The sequence below is a fragment of the Aplidium turbinatum genome, chromosome 4, assembly GCF_918807975.1.
Source record: "Aplidium turbinatum chromosome 4, kaAplTurb1.1, whole genome shotgun sequence".
Classification (NCBI taxonomy): domain Eukaryota; kingdom Metazoa; phylum Chordata; class Ascidiacea; order Aplousobranchia; family Polyclinidae; genus Aplidium; species Aplidium turbinatum.
The window spans coordinates 5,376,984-5,401,783 of NC_137475.1; the positions used below are offsets into that span (position 1 = coordinate 5,376,984).

The 24,800-nt window shown below is 36.7% G+C and overlaps 2 protein-coding genes across 2 annotated transcripts; one reads left to right on the forward strand and one right to left on the reverse strand.

Annotated features, from left to right (window-relative positions):
* The first annotated feature begins 6,640 nt into the window (after positions 1-6,640).
* LOC145768494 (microtubule-associated protein 1 light chain 3 gamma-like) lies at positions 6,641-13,696 on the forward strand. Its single transcript, XM_082579998.1, has 4 exons — positions 6,641-6,756; positions 7,178-7,233; positions 9,963-10,069; positions 10,908-13,696. Exons 1-4 carry the CDS (start codon positions 6,666-6,668, stop codon positions 11,065-11,067), a joined length of 414 nt encoding a protein of 137 aa, XP_082436124.1. The 5' UTR covers positions 6,641-6,665; the 3' UTR covers positions 11,068-13,696.
* A 2,360-nt stretch (positions 13,697-16,056) lies between these two features.
* On the reverse strand, positions 16,057-22,289 carry LOC145768841 (uncharacterized protein C11orf42-like). The gene is made up of 7 exons (XM_082580447.1): positions 22,087-22,289; positions 21,222-21,330; positions 20,431-20,576; positions 19,442-19,653; positions 18,880-19,051; positions 17,074-17,186; positions 16,057-16,660 (listed from the first exon to the last, which is right to left on the reverse strand). Exons 1-7 carry the CDS (start codon positions 22,167-22,169, stop codon positions 16,599-16,601), a joined length of 897 nt encoding a protein of 298 aa, XP_082436573.1. The 5' UTR covers positions 22,170-22,289; the 3' UTR covers positions 16,057-16,598.
* Between the last annotated feature and the right edge of the window lie 2,511 nt (positions 22,290-24,800).

The following is a 24,800-nucleotide window of genomic DNA, read 5'->3' on the forward strand; positions in this document are numbered from 1 at the left end:
AGTAAACAGCCACCCGCATCATCATTGGCTGTCCCATGTATTCCTCTCTCAACGGAATAAAAAGCCTCCGCAAACTTGATGATCTGACGAAAAATTGGCTTCAAATCCTTCCATTTGGCAGGTCGTATACTTTCTGCTTCATACAAACAACGACGTCTATGTAGCCGACACAATGAGTAATAAACATTTACCTTTCTTAGCAGTAGCGCACCCAGAAATTTTTTTAGGGGGGGGGCTAATTCAGAAATGTCGGCCGAGTGATTTGCGACAATAGTGACAGTAGGCCAATGCCCATCACCGGCCATCAGTGCCGGTCTTTGGGGTGTGCAAACCGTGTGATCGCACAGGGCCCGCAATTTACTCAGAAAATGCAGTAATTTTGTTATTTCCAATAGAAAAATTCAACAAAGTGAATTCAACAAAGGAATTAGCAACAAGAAAACATAGAGACTCAACGGGTGCAACCTATTTTGTCCCCTGAACATTTCGTACCCTGAAAAGATCGAGAAAAAAAAACAACAGAGCCGAAGTCGCTGATCGGAGTTGCAGCAAACATTTCAAAATTGTTCTCGATCTTTTCAGGGGACGAATTTGGTCGAAATTTAATTTTGTTACTCCAATTTCAGGGTACGGAATCGGGGTAAGAGTTTTTTAGGGGATGAAATAAGTTGCATCCAAATCAACATAGAGACATAGCTTTATATTTCCGAAAAGTGCTGAGGAAAGCATGATCTTATCCTTTTGCTATGCCACCGGACAGCACCATATTACAGTAATATTCCTACCTAAATTTTTGTTGAACATGCTCTCAAAATGCCCCAAATTTAAAGCAATTTTTCAAGATTTTCGTTCTCTCAAATCAGATTAGAAGTTGGCCTAGTGAACCCCAAGCTATTAGAACCATCAACACTCTCATCCCTACGTCCACTCTCGCAATCTTCTATAGATCTCGACTTTTCGTCATGTAGGCCTATGACAAGATAAAATTAGCTTTCCGTTTGCCAACACAGAGAAGTGCGAAACCAACAACTAGCACGAAAACAGTTTGAAACAAAACACTAATTTTGTAAAGAGTAGACTAAATTTGATGTGGACGTTTTTCCTATTTACAAAACATTCAAAATTAGTTCGTATTTTCAATTAAAGTCCCAGATGCTTTCGTTTCTCTGCTCAAATGGCGTAGGCCTATACAGTTTTACATGTCCGGGTGATTCGGCATTGACGTATGACGGTATGGTACATCGGTATGTCCAGTTGTCCACCAGACATTTGACCACGAGAGTACGGGAGCATCTGAACTTTATAGGGAGTTAAAGAAAGGTGCCATCAAAGACCATATCATGGAGCGTTCTTTTTGCACAGATCAAAAATTCTCTGCTGATTCATTTATAATTTTACACAAAAGCCATCCCAATTTGACACCAAAATTCAGGAAGCACTGTTAACGCTATACGCTACAACCCAAATTTAAACAAATAATTATTTGCTGGAGGTGCGTCCATTCTCCTCAACATTTACTTGATGTATCAAGTTCCCTGTGGTGCAAATTTTTTTGTAGTTATTTATGTAGTTGCCTTTTCCTAATGTAAATTTACCTTCAAGAAGTTAAAATTTATTGCATTTATTAATTATTTTCTGATTCTTGATTAGGGCTTAAAATTAAGCCGAAAACGTTCGACTGTGAAAACTATTTGTAATTATGTAAAATATATTGTTATAATGCTCATCCCTGTTGTGTTGTTGTGTTTTATTCATATCTAACCTGTAAGCAAAAGGTATACATAGGGAACATACAAAAACTTCATTTTTGTGGCGAGTTTGGGGGGGGCTTGAGCCCCCTTAGCCCCATGCTGGGTGCGCTACTGTTTCTTAGCATTAAAATGTCCCTGTTTATGATATTGTTTTGTACTACTACTGGGTAACTAAGTCGCCCAACCTTTAATTTGTTTCTGGAATCTTAACAAAAATTTGTTTGGTCAATTTGTCTGGGAAGGGACTCGTATACATTGTTTATGGCGTCCCTTACCAGACGTTGAATCAATATAAAAACGGTTGATTTGCTGCCTGGGTTGCGTCTTGCCAACTGTGGAGTTGATACAGAATTGTGTCAGAGTGTTTTACTTTTTATGAGTGATTTTACTTTCAACTTTCACACACTAAGATCGGATAAAGCAAAACACTTAGATAGGCACCAAAGTGTCTCCAACAAAAACGGCAGCAAAATGTTTCAATTTTTATATTTCCGTTGTAAATTCAGTTTTATTTGAACAGCAATATGTATGTCCCTTGTTTTGACACAACCCATTTGTTCAGTTTGAGTAAATAAATCAGTGAGCAGAAAGCTTGTCTGATTGTCATGCATCAACGGCACATGCACTGCACTAAGTCAACAGTGCGTGGAATGCAAGCGAGTTTATGGTCATTGTAGCATTTTTGACAATGTTAGGCAATGCTGTGAGCAGTTGCACTAAAAGTTTGTTTCAATCGAGGCAGTAGCAATGTAATCAAAGAGATGGTTCACCAATTCTTTGATATGCAAATTTTAAGATCATCTTTTATTGGTGATGTTGTATGTCTTCTGGAGGAAACAGGGACAAGAAAAGATGAAAAGAATTTTAAAAAGTTTTTGTCAAACGTGTAATAATAGTTTAGAAATTCTTCAAAACGCGACTGGCAGTCAGCTTTCTTCAAATATCAATGGTTTTTCATGTTTTGGTCCTAGAATCCAACTTTCCCCACAATTACGAAGTTCCTTTATGGATTTAATAACATCAACGTAAATTAATGAGCTTTAAAAGTGCTGAGACATATTTTTGTTAAGTGAAGGTAGCAATTGAATTTCACCACAAAATAAATTTAATTTACGAATTTGCAGTAGGGAAAAAGTGGCAAGTTAAAATTTCACTGACATTCATGATTGTTTACTCCTAGAGTGATCTGAATCGATCTATCTGAAAACTTACGTTTTTCGACTTAGCACTTTTGTAACTACAATCCACAATGAGATATGAGACCAGCCGAGACCAATAAAAAAAATGCACTTTTGGTAAGTCATCCCTTGAGTAGACCTACACTGCTTAGATTACTGAAATCAGGCGTTATATCAGCATCACTTACACTAATGTACTCAGACAACAAATCAACCGTTTTTTACATTGATTCAACGTCTGCAGACGTAATGATTTGCTGCAAGTGTTGAATCAATAAATCTTGTTTTAAGCACAACAAATTCGTAACTGTTTGAAGTCCAAATCCATGTCCTTATGGCGACAGGTGTGGCAAGTTTAGCTTTCCAGGTTGGTGCTTGCGGGGAAGACCACGTGGAGGTACTTGCTTTTGATGGCAGATCTGCGACAAACTGAAAAAAGATCTGAGATCTAGGTTAGAGTAGACTCCCGCCGAGTTCACTGATTAATTATTTGAACTATGTTCGAACAAATATCCTGCCGGCATAATTAAAGGCTCTACTTTTAAAACTTTTAATAAACGTTAAGTTGTGATTAAATTACATTGAAGTAACGTACATTGCAACTATGGTGATGTCACATCTTATGGTTATGAACTGATACTTTTATAACGAATTTTATTCTTCTTGCAAGAAATAAATCTAAAAGAATAAAACGATTAAGTTGTACACCACTTAAACTTCAATTCACATGACCTGCAATATCGCGTTTAATTTATAGTAAGCGTTAAATCTTAATAAGATTACATTGAACTGACGTAATTTTAATTTAATTGACATTAATTTTACAAACATTTATGCAATGTCATATTTTGCAATGCGACTATAATGTCTACACTGGAAAGACCGTGCCTAAACCAAAAAAATAGATGACAAGCTGGTGGTTATCAGCCGGGGTGTCTCAATAAGTTAGTTGTTAAAACCAGGAAGTAAAGCGAGTTTATATAGCATGCTATGCCCTTACAATTCATTCTTGTGTGACACTGCGCAAGTTTATTAGCTAAATTCTAAGTTTACAACAAATAACTTACATTTGAAAATCTTCTCTTTTTGTTTCTATTGGATGTCAGAAGTAGCCTATGCATTAAAGGTTTTGTTCTTAAATATCCTATAAAAACAAAGTTAGCGACAGCATTGGCTACCAATACTAAAACAAACGTCTTGTACTTGCATTACATAACCATGCTGCATCATTGGCAAATGACATCACAAGAAGTTAATTAACCATTAAGATTTTATTAATTATTGTAGTTTTAACTTAAATTACTAAGCAGAGATTTACACAACTGTAATTAGTTAGCTGTTGGTCGACTTAGTTAATAAATTGCGATGAATAATTGCTGATTTAAAATAGGAAGTAAATGGAAAGCTTTGTACAGCAAGCGCACACAAGGCAGCCTTCCCAATTTTCAAAATTTACTTGGGTTGTATTGGTTCAACTACTTGAAAGAGCAATCTAATAAAATTAATGCTTCTTGTGTAGCTGGTAGATATGAGGTCGATTCCAGGTGGGGTCAAACCGAAGACTTTTAAAAACTGAACCGTTGTGTTCTTCTTTGCATAACGCAGTGAGAATAAATCGGGTAATAAAGTGATAACATCGTAAACCAGATATAAAATTTAAAAATGAACCCTGTCGCTAAAAGACCTTAGCTGTTGTAGAGCGATAATACATAAAACCATAACATTATTATTGTACCTAGCCATCAACCAAGCGTAAACTTTCGTTTTGGTTCGTTTACAATTTGTCAAAATTGATACGTATACGTCGTTTCAACCTATGAAAACAACTTGTACAAACGACAATTTTTGTGACCGAGTTGGAGCCCTAGCCAACAGATCAGTCCTTTTTTACATTGATTTAACGGTTACACATATTGAATCAATACAAAAAAACAAACTAACTTGCTGTGTTGGGTGTTGGTAGTCTGGTGGATCACACTGCGGTTATCACAGTATGTTTTGCCTTGGACATGCAAGACAAATGGAAAAATATTCCCAGAAAGTAACAACCGTCATTTTACATTGATTTAATGTCTACAGACGTCGATTTAACGTCTGCAAACGAAGAATCAATGTAAAGTTGACCGATATTGCGGGCTGGGATTGCTGTCAATTCTTAGATCGGTCAAAAAAACATCTTTTGTTTTTTCTGGCAACGCATTTGCCATTTTGGTATTTAAATAAAGCAATCTGGTTAGCGCGGTTTGTTTGAACAAAGTTGCCAAACATAAAAGAAGGATGCAGCCTGTTTCTTTCATGAATGAGGTGATTCAGGTGACAGAACTAAGACTCTGTCATCTTTTCGGTAACGAGACATTTTAAAGAGATTGATTTGAAGATAAACTTTTACGTTTTTTTAAAAAAAAGGGTTGAAGAAAATAGTTAAGTTAACAACTGTTAACAATACTGTAACTTGTCTGCTACATCTGACTGACTACAACAATTGGAATTCTTTTATGGATTGAACAGATGAAGAGTAGGCTATGTAACATAACTTTGATGTAATAAAAAAAAAGAAAAAAAGAAAAAACGCTTGAGATAACGTTTTGGAGACAATTTTGCTCAATTGTTTAACTTAATTTAATTTTGTTGTTCGAATGGGTAAAAAAAACAAAAAAAGGAAAACATCTCAGATGACGCCTTGAAAAAATTGTTATTGAACTTCTTGTTGGCATACAGATGCAAACATGGGTAGTCACAGGGCTAGAAAGGCAAGATGAGCAAATGTTTTGAAAGATGTAGGTTACTGTGTTCATCGTCAGTGCTACAAGTTGAATGAGCTTGATCATCATTCATTTGCAGCACTGATTATGAAAACTGCCCAGTTTTTGAAACCTTTGCTGAACTTGTGTTTAGTTTCTACATTCAGAGCTTTGTAAGTTTTGCTTAGATTGACTGAGCATTCGAGAAAAACAGTAAGTTTTTAAATTCAAGCTCAATGCTGTACGATTCTAAAATAATTGAGATTTCCGTCCTTACAGCAATGTAGACACCGAAATAAAATCAATAGTTAAAATTAAGCAAACAGAAAGCGAGACATTTTGTCATGTTTCTAAAATACTGTCAGTTGTTTTCGGAATGATTGTCTTTCTTGACCATTTTGTGCAAACACATTCACTACTGGTAGCTTGGCCCTCAAGTAAAAGCAATCTGATCTGAACGAAACGTTAGGAAACCCACTCCATTTCATGATGGCATTGCTTCTTATTGCTGGAGGCGATTAAGTTCAACTCTGTCAACTGCAAGCAATCACTTTGTCAGCAAAGTGTAGCAGTAACAATAGATTTTAAATTGCTGTTGCGCATGTTTTGTAGCTTTGAGTTGCTGTTTGAAAGGTTAGCGAATGCAGAAAAGCGTTTGCAGCTAGAACGATGCGTTTAAAAGATGCGAAAACTGAACTAAAGTTTCAGTAAAAAAACAGAGTGACTTTCCATTAGTTTAATTTGCTGTTTGGATGTTAAAAGAATTGCACCACATGAATGTGCTTCTGAGGTTCAACATAGGTTAAAACAGCCAGATAACTCGTACAGTTTCTACGTGTAAGTTTCAGCAGCATTGTGCAAGGATTAAAAGGTTTTATTTAAGACTGTTATATTTCTTAATTCAGCTAACTGTACAAAGAAAACTTGCCTGTATTTTCAGATATTTATCTAACCTAGTTTGCGAGTTTTTGTTTGATTTAAATAATTTTTTTTTAATGATGGAACCTTCAGAAAGCCAGCCTTGGTTTCAGATACCATCAAAGAAGGAATTCGTTTACAAAAAATTTAAAGATTCAAAGCCACTAGGTAAGGGAGACTTTCAGTTTTTTTTCCTCAACTTAATAGTCTACTTTGTTGCTTTGACTGGTTTAAAACTGGATTGTTTGCCTTAAAAACAATGGAATTTCAGGCAAAATCAACCAACAAATTATCATACGGTAATATAAATGAACACTTTGTATCAATTAAGCGTTTTGCTTCGGAAACAATATTTACTTAAAAACACAGTGATGTGTGGCTTGCGTAGGAGGTTGAAGTGTTCTCTGCCAGGCGTTGGTCATTTCCTGTTGTGTGGAGTTTGGATTAGTGTGTTTTTCTGATTGATACTTCTCATCGTGTACTGCACTATATTTGGTGATGCTAAGTCTTCAGAAAACATGGCATTAGTTTCAGTTTGTAGTTCTACCACATGGCACTATTAGTAAATGACAATTTTGTTGCTTTACAGTTATCAGGAAGATGGAAGTGAAAGGAATCAGACATAAATTCCCCTCAAAAGTGCCGGTATGATTTTCTGCTTTTTATGGTTTTTATGATGTTATTAAAACATCACAATATGTTAAAACATTTGAGGGCTCACATCGCACCACCTTGGCTTCTAGTGGGTTAAAGGTGTAGTATAGTCTGTTCATGAAAACATTTGCCTTCCCTGTAACTTACTCATGATTGAGTTGATTGCTGCAGTTGCATTTCAGCCGGCAAATCAATCCCTTTTCCATTGATTCAACGTTCTGCAGACGTTGAATCAATGTAAAAAGTGATTGATTTGCTTGCTGATATTGCTCTTTTTCAGCTGAATGATTAGTTCTATTTGAATAAGCTTAACTGATGATGATTTAGCTGCTAGCTGATCGAATTATCTGTTTATGATTGAACTGACTCGTGCGAAAATAAATTCATTTGTATTGAATGATTTGTTGCGTAGTTTTCTATGTTTGTTTTGTTGTGAGAACTGGTAAATCTATCTTTTAAGCGAAGGCTCTAAATCAACAAAACAACAAACTGTCAAGATGCGGTTGTGAGACTGCATCTCAAAGTGTTTTTCAAGACGTTGGAATACTCAAGCACTTCATAATCTTTATATAAATGGCATGCTTAAACTTGTTTTGATGAGCACAATCGAAGAACAGATGCTGACAGAAAGGAATAAAATGAAAGCAACTGAAAATATATGCTCCTTGTTTTTGCTGCCATGTTACCTTACAGTAGGCTACACAAACTGTGGTACATTGCCTAGCTGAGGACGTGTGCGTAGAAAAACACACGAACTAATTTGATACGAGATATATAGAAACAAAACGATCTGCAAATTATTCAAAGGCGTGGTGAAGCTATTGGGTTGATAATGTGGGCCCAGAACTAACAAGAGGTCCGATTCTCCAGGAACAGCACATGCAGTAGTTCGGTGTTTTTGTTCTGTTCCCGATGGCGTTGGACAGATCCTGGGTCCTTAAAATCATTTTGGGCCGGGTTCAAAAGCCCCTTTTGAACCTGTTTTTAAACTCTTGTGCTTGATCGTGTTTGACACATTGAATCAACTTTTTTCGAAATGCCACGAAACATTCACAAATGCTTCAAAATATTTCCAAATGTTTTACAACACACAATCTATTGTCTTGATTTCGTTTCGAATTCGCGTCTGCAAAGAATTTCCTTTCAACCAAAATAAAATGCATTTTGACCACCGTATAAAGAAGCCTTCTAAGATTTCGTCTATCTATTGCACTTAGTTAATTTCATCACCTTCTAGAGTTCTAGACGTCACTGTGCGTTTTGTCCAGCGGATGATTTGACTTGAAACGTTGCACCACATTAGTCACGTGTGGTGACGTAATCGTTGCTGAAACAATGAAAGCTTGATCACCGCCTGCAGTGATCTCGATTTCGATGAGTGGCACATTTGCTTCCTAAACTATTTTTTTAGTGTATTGTCCAATAGCACCAGAAAAGCTAGAAGCCAATTTTGAAAATACGAAAAAGCGCTATTGCGAGTTCCAACTGCTTTACCTCGACTGTTACTGAATATACTGTTGTTGCATTATAAAGTCGTTTCTCGTTCATTTTATGACGATATAGATCCGATCTTGAGGCAATTCAAGATCACACATGAATGGACTGTGTGAATGTTGAAAGGAGTTCAGGATTGTAACGCATCGCATGACCAATGACAAACGCGTCAATATGTAGGTCCAACGTTGCTAAGTAAGGAAACCGCCTGGTGTGTGAGGTCGTTGGTTCGAGGCCCTGCAATAGCGGTGACTCGAATTTGGTGCAAAACAAGTTTTAATTTAATCACTTTAACGTTTGAACGTCGACAAGTTATTGCAAATGGTTTTCTGATAAAAGTAATATATGTTTACGTACAGCGTACACTATTGCTGCGAAGCAGTTTTGTGGTCGAAAAATGGGAATTCAAATCCTAGTCGTGCCCCACGCTTGAAGTTGGGCACAACTAGGAAACGGTTACCACCTGGTCATTATTACACCATCGCTTGAAGTCACTACGTATTTTTGCGCAGTGTTTTGAAATGATGAATGCGTACTGCGTAGAGCAATCCATCAAAGCTACCAATCTTCATTTTAAAAAGTAGTTGCAATTTCAAATATACAGCATTGACATATGGACTTCGTGCTGTTCGTGGACAATTGCAGCGTGCACGTCTTGTATGTTAAACAGTACTATTCCAAGCCATTTAATAATAATTGGCAACTGTCGACTACGACATGTATCTGGGAATGGATTGATTACAAAGGTTCTGGAAACGTTTTTGCAAAATCCGATGAAGCAGGTTGTTGCAACGGATGGCTCTGTTCATGGCCTATATCATCACTTGGCTGTTATATGTCGTCAAAATAAATGTTGCACCATTTGCAACAGTCGTGGCATTTCCGTTTATGCCGGTATCAAATTACCAACATTATTTATGGGCCAAGAAAGGCAAGAAACAAATTATAAAAAACAAGGTTAAAACTACGTCAAATCTAAAGTAATCTGTATGAGAAAAAATGCCAAGTCAGATTGTGGCTGTCTTATGTAAACGTAAATTACAATTAACCTTTACAAGTTGCCTCACTGCTGCAAGATTCCACTGCGCATTTCTCAATGTTTGCAGCGGGAAATGCAAATGGCTCAATGGCTCAATGGCTCTGCTGTGGGGATTTAGTGTTTTGTTGGATGTTGTTGCGTAAACAATTAACGCTGTAAACGTGCTATAAGCGGTATTGTTTTACAGGTGATTGTGGAAAGATATAAGAACGAAAAATATCTTCCTCGTTTGGACAAAATGAAGTACCTTGTGCCGCAAGAAATGACGCTTGGCCAGTTTTCTACAATTATCAGGTAGGCTACTCTCTGCTTTGATGAAGCAGAACATTAGCGTTACACTAATTTGCAGTACAAGTCTTACAAACAGTAGAGCTGCCAAATTATTTCAAACCAACCTCAACACTGTTTTTAAAAACACGTTTTCCTGTTTTTGGAGGTAGTCTTATTCTTAATTGTGACCAAAAAAGCCACAAGCTGCAAAAGTTTTAAGCGAAGGAATATCAGACGACAAAATAGAAACAGCAGCCCCCCCACCCTCGATAAGCCATCGGTTCGACACCCAAGCAAGGCAGGCATGCTTGGAAGTAGATACTTGAAAGGAAAATTAGCTTCCCTACCTTTGATAAATCTTAATTGGCTACAAGTTTGGAAATGAGTTGCAGTGAAAGGTGTCTTGCCTTTACCAAATTGTGTATCGGTTTTTATTCTTGTTTTTACCTAAAAAAGTTAAGTGAACAGATAATGGTTTGTAACCACGTCCATACAATAATTACAAGGTTTTAGACCAATTCGTATTGATGCTTAAGATTTATTATCAGCATTTATTCTTTTACTGTGACGAATTTATTGCTGTGACATCAACATTAGCTGCTGCGTTAACGTACATCGCGTTTATTTGTCAAGATAATAGGCTGACATGAATGAGTGCGATAGAGTTAACACTGACAATATCACAAGCTTTTGTTGTATCTCAGGTCACATATCGATCCATGTTGATCATCTCAAATACCAATATTAATTCTAATTGCTACTGATGTTAAAATAACATTAAAATTATACGCATTTGACGTAAACCATTTGATGAAGAAAGTGACGTTTATTGTCGGCTAAATCTTTAAATTACTGTTTTCAGGAATCGTATGTGTATCAGCGCAGCCCAGGCCTTGTTCCTGACAGTGAGTGGTAAAAACTTGCCAACAATGTCACTCACGATGGCTGAGATATATCAAAAGTACATTGACGAAGATGGCTTTCTTTATATGACGTATGCATCTCAGGAAATGTTTGGTTGACAGTTTCATTCTTTCAGTCGTTTAAACAACATTTCTTTACGTTAAATCAACGTAAATAAACCTTGTTTATCAGTAGGTCTGTGGTAATACGTCACACTGTGGTTTGGAAGGTGGTTGCCAATGGCATTTTGTCATCGAGTATTTTTGACACATATCGACAATGAATCGAAACTTTACTGTTGTTCGTGGGATGAGGTCGAGTTCTGTTTTGCTGTGGGAAGATTGCTATTCTTGCAAATGGTAGCTGCTTGATTTCTATCCCAACTGGGCAACACTGCTTTCGAAATGGTTTGATTTCATTTTTTGTCATTCATGTTCTTGTAAGCTACTTTAAAACCTTGTAGGATTGAAATGTTTCGCAAACATTGTTGTGAAAAATGAAGGTGTAGCCTATGTATGTACGTATGTCTGCAACAGCTATACCACAACAAAATTAGCTCGACATAAACACAAAAAAAGTTTAAAGTTTGAATGAAAAGTTTTGATATACGTTTGCAATCTTTGACCACATGACATTAACCTATGCAGTAGGCTATATCTGCACCTTGACAGTAATTGATTTAAGTTACATTCATATCTATTTGACTAAAATTGAATTCGGAAACGAAAATATGACTTAAGTTTTCAACAAAACGCACCTACGTGAGCTGAAGCCTGCTGTTTGAAGGCAAATGAGTTCTTTTAACATTTTGTGTTTGATCTGAGCAACCGTGTTTTCCAAGCCAGTAACCCAGACAGCAATTCTGTTGCGCTTTACATTGCATCAACATCTGCAAACGTTAAATCAATGTAAACAACAACTTTTAGTACAACAACGTCAATCTAACGCCTACAAACGTTGAATCAACGTAAAGACTGATTTACGTACTAGGACAGTTGAATATGTGATGACTGACAGCTCCTGCGTACGTTATAGAAGAGAGTCTTCATATGATGTTTTCGTGTTTACAGTATTAACATTGTTCTGACAGCCATGAAACCGGTTACTCGGCTAAAAGAAATACAATTAACATTGAGTTCAGATTCCAATCAAGTTCAAATCAGTTCACCACATTGCCACCCAGGCAACAAAATCCGTTATTTTTACATTGATTTAACATCTGCCTATAAGCGTTTTACAATTCCTTTGCCATCAGACGGTTTCGAAATATTTGCCTTTTGTAAGCGTTTGTTTTTTTTTGTAAATTTTTCTCTAGGATTGTGTTAAAGTTACTGTCTTTTTGTTTTCATGTTTTGTGTTATGAAACGTTGTTTCAACGTAGCTTTATCTTTACAAGTCTTGTTTTATTGTTCTATAACCGGTCTGTTTTGTTCAAATTCGTTTTTCTTGTTATTTGCTGATTTGTGTCCTGTGAAGGTGAATTGTGCAAAATTTTAGGCCGGTACATAATGTTGAGACTCTACGTTTATTTGAAAGCTTAATCTAGGCCCTCCTAAGGCAAAATAACAAAATCTAAGTCTACTACTATGTTCAAGATTTGTCTTGACTTCCAGGGCTTGTCAGGGGTGTACGCAGTCAGGTTTTCTGGACTCTTGCTTCACTCCGACTTCAAAGTCTGTAACTCCAAACTCTACTCCTTTTCTAAATATTTTGGGGATATTGACTCCAAACTCCACTCCGAACGCGAAGCATAAACCACAATCCAAGTTTTTTTCATATGCTATAACACTAATACCGCCCCTCTCCCTTGTCATGAAAAGAAAAACATTTTTAAATGATACAGTTCCTGCTTAGGAATGAAAACCATAGAAGTATATAAATATAACAGAGTAAATATTTGTATGCTGAAAGTATCATCAGTCAAAAAAATCAGACTCCGGCTCCAATTTTCTTCCAAGAATTTCAGACTCCCACTCCAGTCCGATTCGGACGGATACCCGAGACTCTGGTTCCTAAACAGCCCTTTCCGAATCTCCGACTCCTGTACACCCCTGGTTTCTGTTATGTATTCATATACGCTGTACGTAGTTTTAGCTGAACGCTATTGATCTGGAATACCAACGTTATTTTGTCCTTCTACGACGTTTTCGTTGACAAACGACGTGATATTTTAGTTGTGTCTTGTTTTCTACTGAAGCTGCATAATAAGAGTAGATACATTAAGAGTAAAAACACACCAAGAAAATGAAAATACCACACGACAATTTGTCGTATTCTGTCTGAGGAATCGCGTTTGGAGATTTGGAGAACAAAATCGAAGCAAAAAAGGAAAGCCAATCTTGGCACACATCTTCAAGTGTGCCATTATGTGCCTTGCCAAGGCATAACTTTCTGCTCTTGAGGGGTGTTTGAACCGACAGTCTATTGAGTGTGGATTGAAGGTCGTGGCGCTTTACGGACCGTCACGCAACAAAAGAAAGTTATTGAACATCCAGTTGGTTTGGACAAGAATGAGGTAGGCTGCTCAAGCAATAAATTAGTGCTTTTTTTACATTGATTTAACGTCCCCGGAATTAATGTCAGATGTTAAAACCAACTAAGGCATCAAATTTGTGGACCTACCGTTCGTTAAAAGCTGAGTCTTAATTTTATGTCAGTTATGTTGAGAAACCAAATAGTATTTGTATCTCCGAATTTAAGAAAAAACTTTGTTTCGTATCGCCTTTTTACATAAATCATATTCTCCTTTTTTGTTTTATATATTTTTCCCTAACCACGTTTTTGAGACACTGCAGCCAAGAAATCGTCTACGTCCTACTTCAACAGACAGAAAATGCACACAAAATCCAGAGATGTGTAGCAAGCAGTTTATAATTTTAAAAGCAGATCAGATACTTTTTGAAAGTTTGTACAAAGATTAGGCTAATTACAACGTGTCATTGGTGTAGGACAGGTGAACTAAACTCGAGCGATGGTGCATGATGAAAGACTTTGAGCAAGCACTTAAAAAAAACTACTTTCTATTCAGTAGCACCTATAGTAGGTGAAATGATGTTAATTACAGTAATGGATGGATGAGATATGATTTACAAACAACAACAATCGGAAAGGTCACTCTGTCAATAGTGGTGACCTTAACCTAAACCATTTACTGGACTTTCTTAGTTATAGGCTAGGCATCGCTGAATCACTCGATGAGACGTTTTTGCGACTGCATTAAAGTTATCAAGAAAGATCCAAGAAAACATTTTCCATTTTACACACGAAATTATTTATTCCATTGGCTTGTATGCAGTGGTGCTTGCATTTTGTGAAAAAAATCAAACTCTAGTATGATTTCCTTTTAGCTTTCTAGCGTTACCTTGCGGCTGCAATGTTCTAAAAATCCTTAAAAGTTATTTCTATTGCGATTGAGCCATTTTGTGAGCAACGAGGGCTCGTTGGTTGGTCGAGAGATGATAGGCAGATGTCCCCTCTGCCCTCAATTTTTGTGTGGATGGAAGGGCAGAGGAGGCAATGGTGTCCTTTTAAGGTCATGTAAGCTACTGCACATTTTGCAATTTAGCAATTTTTGCCTTTCGCTTTTATCCTAATTGTAATCTTTCATTAGGCCTATTGCCTCAAAGTAATGTTCACGACACAAAAGTCTGTATCACAGTAAGTTACATAAATCTAACATAGCATGATGCCCTTTCGTGCCATTGTTCTTTGTATACACTTTATTGTATCATTACTCGATAATGAGCTGATAGATGAGCATTATCGCTACATCTTATTTTAAAATTTAAAAAAAATGGCCTTTTAGTAACAAAAGTGCCCTTTTTTCATAATCCTCCCTCCCCCAGTTAAAAATCGCTCAGGCTCCCCTGAGCAGCTACCTCACGCCTAATCAGCCAAGAGGCGCCTTCAGACAGAGCGCGGATAGCGAGAACCGCACCGGATGGATCTTCACACACAGCAAGCGAGTGAGCTGTTCATTAGTGTTCACTGTTCAACAGGAAAACTGCAACGAATTTATTGTCTGGTTTTTCGGCCGGCGGAGAACTCAAAATTGGTTTAGTTTTGCGCTGTGTTCGAGCGAATAGAATTAGGCTATCACATGTAAAGATTTGTTTACTTGATTTTACAACGTAATGACAGAGCGATGGTAAGATGGACCTGCCTAGTTAAGCCTGAGGACAACATCCAGTTTGAGACTCTTCTATCAAAGCTCAAAATAAAAGACATCATTGAAGTCCTCCAATTAGGCAGACTGATATGGCTTGGTCACGTTGAGCGCAGCTCAACCTGGATCTCACAGGTCAGATGTGTCAACATCGTAGCACAGCGAGGTCAAGGTAGACCAAAACTTTCTGGGGAAGAACTTGTAAAACGTGATCTTGTAGCCCTGAACATAGACTCTGCCAACCCAATAAATCACGAGGAGTGGTTTGGTTGGTTTGGTTTTTGAATCTTTATCCTCGGACTGACAAAACCTTGATAGGTTATTCCTGGTAGTTTCGCATACTTGTAGAGGCTCTTGACGCAGGGCCGGCTACCGAGATTGGCAGAGTGAAGTTTCCATTTGATGAAGTGTTGTTGCCCGGGAATTATTCCATTCATTAGGTTCCGCTGAATGGAGAGCAGTCCTGAAGTGCGTTGCTCAAGCGCACACCCCGAGAATCGAACCAGCGCAGCGTGATCTTGAGCCAGGCGCTTAACCACTGAGCTAACGGAAGACTTCGTTCTCGACAGACAGACAGACAGACAGGCCACACCCTCGACATGAGGATTAATTCATGGCCCGTATGATAAAAATTGGTTGATGATGATTTCACACTGGTTGAACTTGTCTAGATGGCAAACAAAAACAATGTTCAATAGACGTTGCAAACTTGAGACATAGATAAAAATCGTCTAGCGGGCCACACATTGTTTAAACTCCAGACCTTTCACCGGCCAAAAAGTTCAAGCTAGCGGGCCACGATTTGCACACCCCTGATTTAGACAAAAAAGTTTGTCACGATAAGTGAAGGACAGTATTATGCATAAAATAAAAACAATTACCTTTGTCCCAAGGCACCTTACTTAAATTTTGCAAAATTTATTATCAATCTTCTTAAACTTGCAATTTAGCAGCTAAATGCAACAATATGTTATATTTCAGAAAACTTGTTGAAAAATTTTGTCCTTTTTGCTAATTCAAACGTTCGTCATTTCATACTAAAATGTATTGTAAAAGTAAAAATCAGTGACGCGCTGTTGGGCAGAATAAATTCCTTTTATGGAAAACATGATCCATAACGTGATATCTGCGACTTCGTATAGGGATTGTAGATCATAAGGATGCGAAACTTCATCCGCTTTTGGCTTATCCGCAACACTAGAAGGCTTACGTTTTTTTGTAATTTACAAAATATTTTACTTTTTATGGGTTATATAAGAAGAGTGAAGTTGGTTTTAAAATTAAGGTTTCTAGTTGAAAGCAAGTCAGCAGTAAAGCGTAAAAAAATTGTCAAATCGGCAATTGACCCTTCTAATGTTGAAGGAACAACGGAGTTGCGCGTCCCGTAATGTACCGTCCCTAGACTTCGTAGTACATCCTTTGTTATGAAGAACTGGGGACACAAAATGTGCCGAGCTGTTCAGTCTGGAAATTGAATGATGATGATTAATCCGTTGATGATGATGAGTGACGAGGCTGTCTCGGCAAGGGATCATTTCTGCTGTGCTCTGCAACAAAATAAATTGCAGTTTTAGTTCCTAAACAGACACAAACTATCACAAGTACACAAGTACATGTAGGCCTATTATTATCTTATTGATGTGAAACGTTTTTTTCTGTATTGAGTTATATGTATTGTTATGGTGCTATCTCATTATTTGGGCGATACTGGTAGTTGACAAATAAACTTTATAATATGTATGCCTACCAGAATATTGGAACCAATGTAAAATTTTTAACCAGGTAGTCTATGCTTTGTCACAAAAATATTTGGAAGCATTTGATTATAATTGGACAAGAATTTCTTCTTCCCCCCAAAAACCAACTTTTCCCTACACCTATGGCCTATTAGCCTACTATCTTACCTTAAAAACAAAAGTTAAAAATGAACAAGAATGTGCTGTAAAAAGAATGGACTTACCTCCTGGAGCGCTTGGAAGAACATCACGGGGGTCTCGTCGACCCGGTAACCCCATAGGGCAGTCCTCGTCTCCAGGTGTTGGGGGAAGGGGATCATTTCTCATTCTGGATATTCTGTTAAACATTATTTAAGTAAAGTCGCAATGAAGTGAGAATTTATATTATAATAAAAAATTAAAAAAGTTGTGTTTGAGAGGCAAGCGCCATTACAAGTAAAAGCTAAAGCACTATAAACTTGGTTCAATATTAGCCTACCGGCAGGTTAGAGTCACGATATTTCTATCAACGTGAAAAATTGGTACAGGCTATATTTGAATTTTTTTAAATTTAGATCTGGCAACTCTGGTACCAAATACAAAGTGTTAAAAAGCTTCCTGAGGCCACGTGTTGGCTTTCCAATACGGTACCCTAATACGACCTTGGTACCCTAATACAAACTTTAACTCCCGGCTTCAGCTAGTTGTTGATAAACGCCGCTCACTTCTACCTATAGGGTGTAAATATTGGGTGCGCATAGTTGCTGAAGGAAAGGAACTGCCCTGGCAACCCTACTCTCCTTAGTGTCGAAGACTTAGTAGTGTTAGTACAATAGCAACCTTATCTTCTTATCACCGACACGACACTTGGGTCTTGGAATCAAGTGTGGGCCCGCCTTTACCAAGAGCTTTCCGATCATTAACTGAACGATCATTAATTGATTTGAAAGGTTTGGTTTCAGAAAAGATTGCATATGTTACACAACCAATAGTTCAACAAGGGAATGCAAACAGTCCGCATAAAGTAAGTCTTTTAAATTAAAATTAGTTGTAGCCTACAGCACAGTTCAGTGCCGAAAAAAATCAATCTAAAGATTACAGACAAGCTTGAACTTTTGATGTGTTATTTGATAATGAAACAGTTAGCCATTAACGAATAAATGAAGTACTTCACACTTTATTTATCCAATTTTATTTGTTGCTGCGTGCACAAACATGTACAGAACGGCAAAGTAAACATACGAATTTGACACCAACAGAAGGGATAGATGGCAAAACCCAAAGGGTTAAAATAGCCTATACATAGAAAAAACAGTGTTACCACTACCTTAAAATTGCACAGCCACCAAACCTAGACGCGAGATAGAGTCCTACAATTACGATTAACACTTGCAAGTGCAAGGGCGATCAAACTTTATTACGAAAAGAAGACATCTAAAAGGCGAAAAGTTTCCTGAACTTTTGCTTTGAGAGTCTTCAAAAGCATTTAGAAAATGTTGATGTCATAAAAGACTCAGCGAGGCAAAATTACAGGAAACCGGCTAAGTGTGACCTAGTGTGACCGCACAAATTTAGAAAATCCGCTGTTGCCAGATGTTCTTCAAGTTCTTAGTGAGATTGCAATCAAAAGTAGCTCAATCAATCGTTGCAAGTACAAACTAGGCCAAACATTGCAAACTATGTCTCATCAGTAATGAAACAGTTGGAATGATACTTCCACATCATACAACTGCATAACATGGTCTATAACTACAGTATACAGCAGCCCACTTGTAAATTGTGAATCTGGCAACTTTACTTCAAGCACAAACGCCACGCATTTTCGGAGTAGATTTATTCTTCGAAGGAGATCTTTCTATTCTTGAGAGAGCCATAGTTTACTGCTCTTTGATTGGCCGATTTTACCGTATGGTGCGAAACTTTATATGAATAGGTATTACAAATAGCCTACGCTTCTTGTCTGCTTTCAAAAACATTAACCACTAACTGCAACCCTGGATTCGACAACAAAAACAATAAAACACAATTTTTGAACTATTTTGAATCCATACCGTTTCCACCTTCCATCTCTTAGCCCATCTAAGTTTGACTTCTCCATGAAGCCTACGCATCCATTAGACATCAATGGAAACTTTTGAGCGTTGAACCCAATGGGCATGCGCCGGTCATGGGAAAATTTTCTATTATTTGTGTCCATGTATTTACTGCCTGGCTGCTGCTCTCCTGTTGAAAAAGAATTTATTTCGTTATGTCAAGTTCACACAATCATAGGAGATGAAACTGAGGTTTTCGAGAAAAAAAAAGAACAAAAGGTTGAGAGGAGGGCAAGAAGATTGGCTTCCCTGCCTTCCAGTCCACTTAAACTAAATCTTCAAGTATTGGGTGCAAACCTGGATACGACAAAGTTTAATACAATTTATTTATCTTTGTTAGAACGCGAAACAAACAATATTTACTGTGGAAATAACATACAGTAAAAAAACAACCAAAGGAAAAGACGTCAAAACCGTAGTGGTTCAAGACGTGCATGTACAATATATAATTTTATGATATATGTATCGATGAATATAATTAGGCACGGCCACCAAACCCGATAGAAGTGTAAATACTAACCAATAGTGACGCTGACGCTGACAGAGTGGGCGTAGAAAACCTCATAGATGACGTACAACTTTTTGACGTCAGCCAACGCAGGGAGCCTCTTATCCAGCATTAGTTTGCCGAGCTCCATACTGATGGACACATCAAAGCATTCTGTTCCGTTAATTTTAATTTTAATGGCTTTCTTAATTCCATTCCGCATTCCAGATATTCTGTACACAAACCTTTGAAAAAATACAAGTTTGGTAAAAGTGTGCCACAGAAAACTAAAGTACAGAAAATTGAAAGCCAGGAAAGTTTGGAAAATAAATAATTGGCAACTATGTTTGACTTTATGTACATTGAATAGAAATATCTTGAATGACATTGAAACATTGGAAGATGAAGTGTGCAAAGTAAAACCATTGTTCTGTTTTTATCACTAGAATACTAATGAGTGTTGTGTTTAAGTTGACGTATTTTTATAGTTTGTGAGAACGGGCTGGAGGCTCCAAACTCTAACAAACCTACCCTGTGTTCATTAAAGTTTAATTAAAGGCTGACGTATTGATTGATTGATTGATTGATTGAATCTTTATCATCGGACTGGGAAAGCTTCTTGCAGAGCTTAATCCTGGCAGTTTCGCATGCTTGTAGAGGCTTTGAATCACTGACGTAGGCCCGGTCACCGAGATTGACAGAGTGAAGTTTCCGATTGTTGAAGTCTTTTTGCCGAGAAATTATTCCATCCATTAGATGCCGCTGAATGGAGAGCAGTCCTTAACGTACTTTGCTCAAGCGCACACCCCGAGAGTCGAACCAGCGCAGCTTGATCTTGAAGCTTCTTCGTTCCAGAAGTCACGCGCTAATCAATTGAGCTATTGGGGCGGACATTATATAGTTCATTAAAGTTTATACTTCCGCAAAATATATTCGTGTAGATATTCCATGTCTTAATTAATTGTTATGCTCGTTTTTTTGATGCATTAGTAAAGAAATGACTGAGCATGGTATCTTCTTACCTTTCATTGAAGTTGTAATCGTACACCCGTTCTGGTTTCTGTTGAAATTGGGATCTGTCCACACGTGGCGCTGTAATATTAGCCATTGAGCCAATCAGAGCGTAGGAAGATTTGGCGATGCATCCAGGCGCGGCAAACCGAGCATTCTAAGTTCACATTACACTTTGTGTTGTCATAAACTTGGTACCAACAGGAAAAAAATAAATACTGTTTGATTTTTTAACTTTTATCTAACTTTTATTTTTCGCTACTGTGTTTCTACTTTGTTCGGTGTACATTGCTTTTTTATTGTTTGGTTGTTCTGTGCGACTTTAGCTGCTTTTGTAGCAATGGCTGTGGGTAGCGCTTATCTAAAAAATTCAAACAATTAATCTCTGTAATTGGATTCCTGAAGTTTTGCCCACAACAGCAAAACGCATCATCAGATCGAATAAAATAAAATGCAAATTTAAATGATAGGCTTAGGCTGCATATGAAAATAAACAAGAAAAGGTTTATTATACATTGAAAAAAAATAGCCTACTGAGTTAAAAAATTATAAAGAATATAATTTCTGGACTATTGAAATTTTTGTATTCTTCTACTTTTAGATTTTTTTAGCTAACTGGCTTAAATAATAGCTACCTTTGTTAGTGTAAATGGCTATTTACGTAAACGTTAAAAAATGTTACACTTATTACAAATATTTTCAGATTTTGATGAGGACTTGGGTTAAGCAGAGAATGTTTTATTGATCAAATTTATTTTGAATACTTTCAATGGTAAAACCAGCAAAGCTGAGAATAACTTACTTTTCTACTCTTTTTGACGACGACACCAAATGGCACGTAATGATAGGCCTCATCCAGGAACGGAACAGTAACGGGATCCCTTCCAAGTAGTTGAAACCCAACGTAATTTCTGATAAAATAGATCATACATAACTACCAAAGCTGATCTGAAATGCAGCGCTTTTATGACATGTTAATTCTGCATTGAGAAAATACGGCATACTCAAATGCGCCACTGTGCGGAAGCACTGGATTATTTGCTTTCAAAATGCTGGTGCCAAAGCAAGTTTGACAGTTATAATTATACTGCGTTACAAAACAAATAATTTATTTAAAAAACTTATTTTAATACGGTACTTGTACATTTGAAATGGTGTCTTTTGAATTTATGTTTTTAACAGATTTTTGCTTTTAAACAAACTATTTTACAAAATGTAAGCTAGTTAAATTAACAGATAGTTTTGTTGAGAATTCTAACCAGAGATTGGCCGAGAGCAGACTTTGTTTTACCACAAACATATAGCACTAGGTAGCGTTAACGGCTTCAACGTTGTCGTAATTGAAAAAAAAATGGTTGAATGTTTTCAACAGTGATAAAGCTCAAAACAGAGAGTTCAAGTATACGATTATACAATATAGGCCTAAGTAAAAGTTAAATGTTTTTTCTCACTGCAACTGGAAAGAACATCTGCCCAACTGAATTGCACAATTCGACATCATATCATAAAAATAACAAATGTTACATTACTGTCTGAGGAACAGATCGCATTTTGTGGTAAGATAGGATTCGCAAAAACTGTATTGGAAAGACCCAACAAAAATGACAAGCCGCAGGCAGATCATTGTTTATTCTATTCTAATACGCTTATAACTAAGAGTATAAAACCTGCATAATTCCCAAGCCAATCCAGGATCACATGAACTTAGTTTTTCGAATATATGAGGAGACATTGGCTCATCAAGAGCCATTATGTTAACTTTTCACAATTTTGCAGCACAAAGAAGCAATTTTCTTGCTAACATTTTATCTTCGTTTCTTCTTTTTAATCATGTTTTGGATCACAACAAAGTCACAACATGATAGTTTTTTTTCTTTTGCTGTAGCCTGAACTTGAGTGATTTAATTATTAGTTTGTACATATTGTGACGTCAAAAGAATGTGTATGACCGCATAATGTGATAGGTGAAACCTTTAACGAGATCCAATTTTTCGTTTTTGGTGCTAAGCCTACCAGCTACGTAGTATTAGGCTAATATCTGATGGTGATAGAGATTACATGGATGTAACTAGAGAATAGTTTGGTTAGACAACAAACCACGTCCAATATTGTCGATTGCAGCCCCAAACAAGCTTCATAAAAAGACTATATGTTAAAATAAATGCCTCGCAACAGTTTACTTTTTGATAGGCAGGTAGCCTGGATCTGTAGGTATAGCAAGTCACCCATGTAAAGTGATTTTGTAACCTTGCCAATTAAACGTTTTGTAAACTTCCTATTTTGAAATACATGTTGTTTGATTTTCAATGTCATGTGATTTTGGCGCTATAGGGCTAGATTATACTAAACTTAAAAAAACTTTTGTCATCATTAATTGTTACAGAATTGTCCGTTGGATGTTTATCTGAAGAAAAATCTATTTTCAGAAAGAATTCCAACAATCCAAGTGTTTTATATTTCTAGATAACCAAACACTGATGCAAATTTGTTGAACGTATGAATTGAATGGAAATTCTCTGAAAGTGGTGACGGGCAATTTGTGTGTCTCCATTAAGTACAAAGAAAAAATAAATTGTTTACTTTTCGTCAAAACCACATTCTATAAAAAAATATTATTATTTTTCAGAACCGCAATTCTGAAAGCAGCATTCAACACTAAAGAGTGGTGGAACTAAACTGGGTGTAAAAACCACCAAAGGCACGTTCCATTCAAGTTGACTTGGAATATCCCCTTCATAGTTAAGGTCAGTGATCATGCTAATCTTTACTCAAATATTAGTTTAAGGTTTAAAAAACTCATAAAACCTGTTTCAAACATATCTCATGGGTAAAGTTATCATATAATTGAGTTAGAAGTAATAAAATCTTTGGAAATTATACCATTAAGCTTCTTTGATGATGCTTACCGCTTAGAAATAGACCAGAATTACCAACACCCTTTCACAATGATCTGAATAGGTAAACAAAAAGATTTTTTAAACTTGTCTCTCATGGTTGAATTTGTTCAAAAAAATTAGAAAAGCCAGTTTAAGCCAAGTTCATCATCTTCAATTTTTCTCTCAAATTTCTTATATTTTTTACAAAAACAACAAATAAGTAATGTTTAATGTCAAGCTGCTGAAAACCATGAAAACTAAAGCCACGTTTATTTGCAAAATGTCTGCAACGTGCCAGGCCAACAGTAAAAATATCCAGAAAATTTGCAGAAAATATACAACGAAATAAAAACTTTACAAGGTTTTGACACAAATAAAAATACATTTCAAATTTTGAATACGACATCACATATTATTCAAGTTGCATGTGAAAAGAAAATAATGTCACTCGAGACAAGTAAATTACGATCTTACTTCATAGTAGGCTACTGCAGCACACTCCTTCGTACTTTTGTTTTTCCATCTTTTCCCTTTGTTGGTACCAAATTCGTGCCTTTGCTTTGTCGTTCTCTACTGTACATGTTCGCGCCAGCAACGAAAAAAAAAAATGAATCGAATTGCTTCGTTCAAAAAATTCTTTTTTGAGTCTATCTACTACAGTATCAGCAGTGCGCTTTTCTGTGAGAATATCAAGCTGACGCTCGAAAGGCTGTTAGTTCAATACCAATTGACGGCACACGGCTAGTTTTTGCAAGATGTCATCACGAAATGGAAACACTAAAATTTATATCTTTGTTATTTTTTAACTTATGTCTTATTTTTATTACTGAGCATTCTGCTGGATACGACGTTACGTTATTTTTTGTATACGGTATACTAGCCTATCAAGCACTTTTATTCAATGAGTGCATTGAATGTGCAGCTTGGATGTTCACCTTTGCGCACACAAAAAAATACAATCAGATTTAAGTCATCATGAAGTCTTGTGCATGAGCCAGATCAGGAACTTTGGCTTTTATAACTGGAGTTCCTTTTATTTGGGATGTTGTTAATTTCAGTGGTTGCTCCTAATGTGATTAACTGCGAAGTTTAAAACAATGTCACTTTTTGAAAGGATATCTTTATGTACCATATAATTAAAGATATGACTAAAGATTCGTAGAGTGCAAATTTACCAATGTTTTTGTACATGCCTTTTTTTGCAACGTTTGTATCCAGAATACACAAACTACGTTGTTGTTTTGAAAATGAATGATCACAAAACATAATTAATCCATTCGAAGATGTATTGTATAATGTACATGCCAATTTTGTCAAATATGTGACATTCACCGGCTGAGTTATTACAGTACTTAGCCAATAGTTAAGGCGAGCTATTAAAATGTCGCCCATTGCTTTTGTGGGGACCAAATTAACAAATACTAGATTATATATGCTTCTCTAGTCCTCTAGTTGTCAAAGCCGACGGATGGCGCAGCGGATAAGCAGCATTTCTAATAATGTGA

What these genes read in the sequence shown, in the direction of transcription:
- LOC145768494 (XM_082579998.1), top strand. Translation starts at nt 6,666, where the DNA reads ATGATGGAACCTTCAGAAAGCCAGCCTTGGTTTCAGATACCATCAAAG. An exon ending in AATTCCCCTCAAAAGTGCCG is followed by an intron (nt 7,234 to 9,962) that starts GTATGATTTTCT and finishes ATTGTTTTACAG; the next exon opens with GTGATTGTGGAAAGATATAA. An exon ending in CAGTTTTCTACAATTATCAG is followed by an intron (nt 10,070 to 10,907) that starts GTAGGCTACTCT and finishes TACTGTTTTCAG; the next exon opens with GAATCGTATGTGTATCAGCG.
- LOC145768841 (XM_082580447.1), bottom strand. Translation starts at nt 22,169, where the DNA reads ATGGCTCTTGATGAGCCAATGTCTCCTCATATATTCGAAAAACTAAGT. An exon ending in TTGGCTTGGGAATTATGCAG is followed by an intron (nt 21,331 to 22,086) that starts GTTTTATACTCT and finishes CTATTTTATCAG; the next exon opens with AAATTACGTTGGGTTTCAAC. An exon ending in GATTACAACTTCAATGAAAG is followed by an intron (nt 19,654 to 20,430) that starts GTAAGAAGATAC and finishes ATTTTTTCAAAG; the next exon opens with GTTTGTGTACAGAATATCTG.